A 5949-nucleotide genomic window follows, 5' to 3' on the forward strand; every position below is an offset into this window, starting at 1 on the left:
TTAGTCCCGGTTCTGGATTGAACCGGGACTAAAGGGGGAGGTATTAGTACCGACACTTTAGTCCCGGTTCAGGAACCGGGACTAAAGGCCCTTACGAACCGGGACTATAGGCCCTTTTTCTACCAGTGTTCCATTCCATGCATAGGCGTTTTATCGGTCGCAATGCATAAATGGTTTAAAAAAGAAGATTTTGAGCAAAGAATGTGCTCTTTATTTCAGACACAAGAAGGAACAACGAGCATGCATTGAACTCTCATTTCTTCTCTGTCTCTACCTGATCAAGATGCAGAGGGAACTATTAAATACTGCAAAAAATAAAGGAAAAGCACAAGCTAATCGGCATTATTCGGTCGAGAAGAGGTCGAATCATGCAGCCTTAGTGCAGCTGCGCTGGCAGAAGTTGGCGACGCGGTCCTTGCACTGGAAGCTGCCGCGTACGGCGACGGTGGACTTGTTGCAGGTATTGCAGGCTGGGTTGCAGCCGCTGGGCAACGCGTCCATGCACATGCACCTGGGCGGGATGGACCTAGTGCAGGTGCCGCAGTGGACGGCGACACGCTTGGGGTCGCACCTGCAGGCAGCGACCAATGTGAGTAAGCGGCTTCGCTGGCATACTTGGCGAGGAGATGAAGAAAGAAAGGAGGATCCCGGGCTCACCTTGGCCGTGGGCTAGGGGCAGAGCTGCTGCGAGGATGACGACGGCGGCCAGGAGCATGTACTCCCGGGAACACATCTAGTTTTGTTCAATTTTTTTATATTTGTAAAATCCATTTTTGGCACACAGGAGCATGTGCTCCCTAGAGCCAAAATGGATTTCCGGTTTGGGGGGTTTCACTTGTGCATATAGACTTGCCAACTGCAAAAAATAGTAACTCCTAAACAAGCTAAATCATCTCCAAAAATCTCCCATTCATTTCATTAAAACTATAGCCAAACACGATGTTGACATTCTTAGTGTCGAACTTTAGTGTTTTTTCTTGGTGTGGAAATCAAACTTTTGTGATTCATTTGATTTAATCAATGTTTTAAATAGCGGACTATGAAAAATAGCACGGACCTCCAAATCAGCTATAGCGGAGTTATAGCGGGCTATTTGTGAAGGCAGCCATTTAGCGGCATCCTGCTGAAAAGGCTATAGCTGGCTATAGCGGATCTATAGCCGGCTATTTAAAACTATGATTTTAATAGATTTGGATCTAATGTATTTGGACTGGGTTTGACATTACCATTTTTAACGGATTTGATTATAAATTATTTTAGTTGGATTTAAATTTGACATCTCTCCATCTTGGTGCTTTGTACATGAATGCAGTCCATTCCTACCTCTACATGGTAAATGATTTGGATTTGAATTGATATTACATTCCATTTCATGCATAGGCGTTTTATCGGTCGCAATGCATAAATGGTTTTAAAAAGAAGATTTTGAGCAAAGAATATGCTCTTTATTTCAGACACAAGAAGGAACAACGAGCATGCACTGAACTCTCATTTCTTCTCTGCATCAACCAGATCAGGATGCAGAGGGAAATCGTAAATACTGCAAAAAATAAAGGAAAAGCGCAAGCTAATCGGCATTATTCAGGCAACAACAGGTGTCCAATCACGCCGCAGAGGCGCAGCTGCGCTGGCAGAAGTTGGCGACGCGGTCCTTGCACTGGAAGCTGTCACGGCCGGCGACGGTGGTCTTGTCGCAGGTCTTGCAGGACGGGTTGCAGCCGCTGGGCGACGCGTCCATGCACGTGCACCTGGGCGGGATGGACTTGGTGCAGGTGCCGCAGTTGTTGCAGCACGGCGACGCGCTTGGGGTCGCACCTGCAGGCAACCACCAATGTCAATAAGTGGCTTAATCGGCAAGGAGATGAAGAAAGACAAAGGAAGGAGGATCCCGGGCTCACCTTGGCCGTTGGTAAGGGGCAGAGTTGCTGCGAGGACGACGACGATGGCCAGCGCGGCGAGCAGCACCTGTGGCCTCATGCTTGCGTCTGGTTGGCGAGGATTAGTTGCAAAGACTGGGTTCGTGCTGGGAGGTTGATGCCTAATGGGATGGAATGCCGGGCTTCTTATAGGGTGGAGTCCCAACCCGATCGACTGAGGCGAGAGCACAAGTGACAATAGATCAATGAGCAACTAGCAGCACGGGCACCAAGCTTTACACGCAGAGAGCACGTGGGCGTGATCTAGATTGGATCTCTAGCAGTAGCATGCATGCACGAGGCATCATCCGTGGGTGGCCTGCATGTGTTTCACACGTAAATCTATTTAGAAAGCTTGACGACAATATAGATATAGGTGGCTGCAGACTTTGCAGTGCATCGAGTCAAGTACCACCTTGGCTTTTCACACATGGGTTAGTTGGTGGCTTCCTGCGTGCCGCTGCGTTGATTTGATTGGATGATATGTGACTATATATGGTAAACGCCAGTTGGCTAGAGGGATAGAAATAGCCGTCGGTTCACTTGCACTAGATGGATTGGCGCATTCCTCTGCGCCCTGCGAATCAGTGCATGTAGGGGAGAAGCAGGGGAGCTTGTTGAAGATGCCCTTAGGGAGGCCTGAGGTAATTTCAGGACAGTATGCGCGGTGTAACTTTATGATTTGGACGTGTGTAATTTTGTTTTGTAGTTGCTGGCATGAGTATAGGTATGAGCCCTATGGAGAGTCCTCCTATTCCATGCTAGTTGGGGGGAATAGCCATGCAAACACCTAAAGTGGCCTTACATGGGCTGGACATCGGCACTATACACTAATAGTAAGATTATTATTTTTCTGAACTTTTTTGTTGAAAAAGGTTTTCGAAAGTTGTCAAAATCCAGTTGAAAAAGGAAAAAATATATTAAGGAAATAGAAAATAGTCATATGTGTAGGAATGTATATTCAAAAATTTGCATCGCATATGTGAGAACTGTTTGTGTAAAAAACCCATTTATGTAACAAAAGTTAATATACTTTTCTAAGGAAAATGTGCATTTTAAGAAAGCTGCTCATACATGTATGAATATATTTTTATAACCATGGAATAAACATTCAGTTATAGAAAGAAGTAAAAAATGAAAACATAAATCAATAGAAAGTAAAAAAAATATTTGATTGAAAAGAAAAATAAAAAGAAAAGAATTGTGAAGAGGCTCGGCCCAAGCCCAAATGAGCTTGCGATGAAAATTAAAAAAAAATGAAAGCATACTCATGGATTCTGAAATTTTATGGTGCAATCGTTGACAATTTTTCTAGGTGCTTGCAAAATTTCATCATGAAAGAACATTCATGGAAGTCATGGAAAAAATCAAAAAAATTAGCAATCCAAAACGATTTTGAAAATAGCACGTTTGGAGCATCCATTTTTTGTGTGCCATGACTACCAGGAGTGTTCTTTCATGAGTGAAATTTTGTGAGCATCTAGAAAATTTGTCAATATTTGCCACAAAAATTGTCAATATCTGAATTTGGTGAAACCAATTATTTGAATTGAGTGAAATATGTTTTTCATACACATGGCAGTTTTTTGGGTGTGAAATACGGGAAACTTTTTATTTTAGGATTTTGAAACTAGTCACGTAAAGCATATGATACTAATTATTTCAAACCTTTTTTTAAATGAGTGAAATCTATTTTACGAAACAAGTGAAATTGTTTTTTGAATTGAGTCAAAACAATTTTTTGAAATATTTGAAATCAGTTTTTTGCTCTGAGTGAAATAAATATCTAAAATGAGTGAAATCGGGTTTTGGCACTGACTGGAAGCCATTTAGAACTGAATAGGAAAATGAGTGAAATATGTTTTCTCCACTTAGTAATTTCTTTTGAAGTGAGTGAAATCATTTTTTAACATAATGAAATGAGATTTTTCGAATGAGTGAAATCAATTTGATGAAATTAGTGTACCAGTTCTGTGAAACGAATGAAATATGTGTTTTCAAATATGTGTTTAAGTTGAGTTAAATTAGATTTTTTTTAACACAAGAGTAACTTGTTTTCTGAAACAAGTGATTTTTTTTGGTAAATGAGTGAGATATGTGTTTCAGAATAAGTGAAATCAGTGTGTCAAAATAGCGAATTTAGTCTCTTCAAATGACTACAATCACCTTCCTGAAATGTGCAAAACTAGTTCTTTGAAATGACTTAAATATGTGTTTTGATACAAGTGAAATTAGTGTTTTAAAATGAATAAATTAGTTTTCCAATATGAATTAAATCTATTTTAGAATAAGCGAAATCTGTATTTTGGAATGACTCAAATTTGTCTTCTTATTTATGAAATCAGTTTTTTTAGAGAAAGTGAAACGAGATTTTTGAAATGAGTTAAATCCGTTTTTTAAATGCCAAAGCGAACGAACTGTAAAATTTAAACTACGCACAATATATTGAATATTGGTCATGTTTTAAAGATCTTGTCTTTTGGAATTCAAATATCTTAAAAGATTTAAAATAAAAAATTTATTTCAAAGATATCAATCATTTAGTAGCTAACAAGAAAGTAAAATGTTACTAATGTAAGTTGAGTAGTCTGGGATTACACATGCATGACTAAATGGAAAGGTTGTGCGGGCATATTCACGTATTGGTCAGCTGGAGTCAGACTAGTATTGAGATGTATTTCAGCGCGAAAAGATTTCTTAGTTTATTAGTCAAATGACAGTGTGCATCGTGATGTTGACATGGACGGCGGGTGAACACCGGTACATACTAGTTCCGGTAAATTTACTTTTTCGTGATGCAGAGGTCAGCATATATCCTCCTTTTCTTAAACAATCCACTCTCTTTCAAAGCAGAAATTTCATACACTAAAAAAGAAACCAACCCATAGAAGGCAACTCCAAACGGAATAGAAATTGTGACCATGTCTTTAGGGAAATCCAAGCCACCTTCCTCCTCCACACGCCCGTTGTTGTGATCCATGCTCGATGACATGACCGGAGCTGCTCACCACCTATGGAGCTAACAATACTATATATTGGCAGCTAAGAAGTCATCGGGCTATGAATCACAAGATCGACACTTCGTGTCGGAGAAGAGGCCAATGACGACCGATGGCATGATGTAGGCGATCCCTACGTCTGTATATAGGGAGGAAGCATCCCACCACCTGGATGTCACGACCTAGATGCCCAATGCGCCTGCTTAGATCTGAGAAATGTATAGGTCACACTCAGACACTACATCCCAGATCCAACACCAACAACAAAGAGAGGTACCATACCAGATGGAAATCTGAATGAATCTTATTCACCGCCGTCATTGCATACGCTGGAGCCAATGATTTGGACCACCAAAAAGTCCGTATTTAGACAAACCTAGAATACTAGATGCATGTGGAACAAAATCCGGTGGTTCCCATTCCTCCCACTGTCACAGGAACATTCAACGTGTGGGTGAGGGAACCCTAGTGATGACGGTGGCTGGGGCCTCTCTCTCTCTCTCTCTCTCTCTCTCTCTCTCTCACTCACGACCATATCTGATTGTGGTACATAATACACCTCTTGTGCATTAATAATTTCACCATCTATATGTTAGTAGTAAGCATGCATGACTTTTAGAAAATCATGGCTTGTAAGCAGGAATCGGCTTACATCCAGTGTCTGCAATATGCCATAAATCAAATAGACTGGACCAAATTGATGGCCATAACATAGTCTGCATCTACAAGATAATCAATGGTTATTGTTCGCATAATATGCGAGGACATGGCATGTGTTTTTGAGTTAAATATTAGGATCTAGCCTCTTCACTCTGAACATATGTAAACAACGTTTAACATACATGTCTTACATTGGACGAAGACGATCCAATAGGAGGCTGATGCGTTGAATCGGGTTGTACAACCACCGGATCTATCACAAGATGACCAAGAGGGGCAAGAGTGTCATGGACCAAATGATGATAGTGGGGTCAAGGAGGGGGGGGGGGGGTTGTCTGAAGAAATCAAAACCAGCGTCGAAATCTCCACGAGAT

The 5949-nt window shown here is 41.1% G+C and overlaps 1 protein-coding gene and 1 pseudogene across 1 annotated transcript; both read right to left on the reverse strand.

Moving 5' to 3' along the window:
- Positions 1-270: 270 nt before the first annotated feature.
- On the reverse strand, positions 271-1273 carry LOC125537195 (annotated as a pseudogene).
- A 191-nt stretch (positions 1274-1464) lies between these two features.
- On the reverse strand, positions 1465-2058 carry LOC125537119 (Bowman-Birk type trypsin inhibitor-like). Its single transcript, XM_048700447.1, has 2 exons — positions 1899-2058; positions 1465-1815 (listed from the first exon to the last, which is right to left on the reverse strand). The coding sequence occupies exons 1-2, from the start codon at positions 1975-1977 to the stop codon at positions 1604-1606; spliced, it is 291 nt and encodes a 96-aa protein (XP_048556404.1). The 5' UTR covers positions 1978-2058; the 3' UTR covers positions 1465-1603.
- Between the last annotated feature and the right edge of the window lie 3891 nt (positions 2059-5949).

Source organism: Triticum urartu, chromosome 1, assembly GCF_003073215.2.
Source record: "Triticum urartu cultivar G1812 chromosome 1, Tu2.1, whole genome shotgun sequence".
In the NCBI taxonomy this organism is placed as follows: Eukaryota; Viridiplantae; Streptophyta; class Magnoliopsida; order Poales; family Poaceae; genus Triticum; species Triticum urartu.

Coding starts and splice junctions, on each gene's coding strand:
- LOC125537119 (XM_048700447.1), bottom strand. CDS start 1,977: ATGAGGCCACAGGTGCTGCTCGCCGCGCTGGCCATCGTCGTCGTCCTC. Junction 1,816..1,898: donor GCCCCTTACCAACGGCCAAG/GTGAGCCCGGGA, acceptor GGTTGCCTGCAG/GTGCGACCCCAAGCGCGTCG.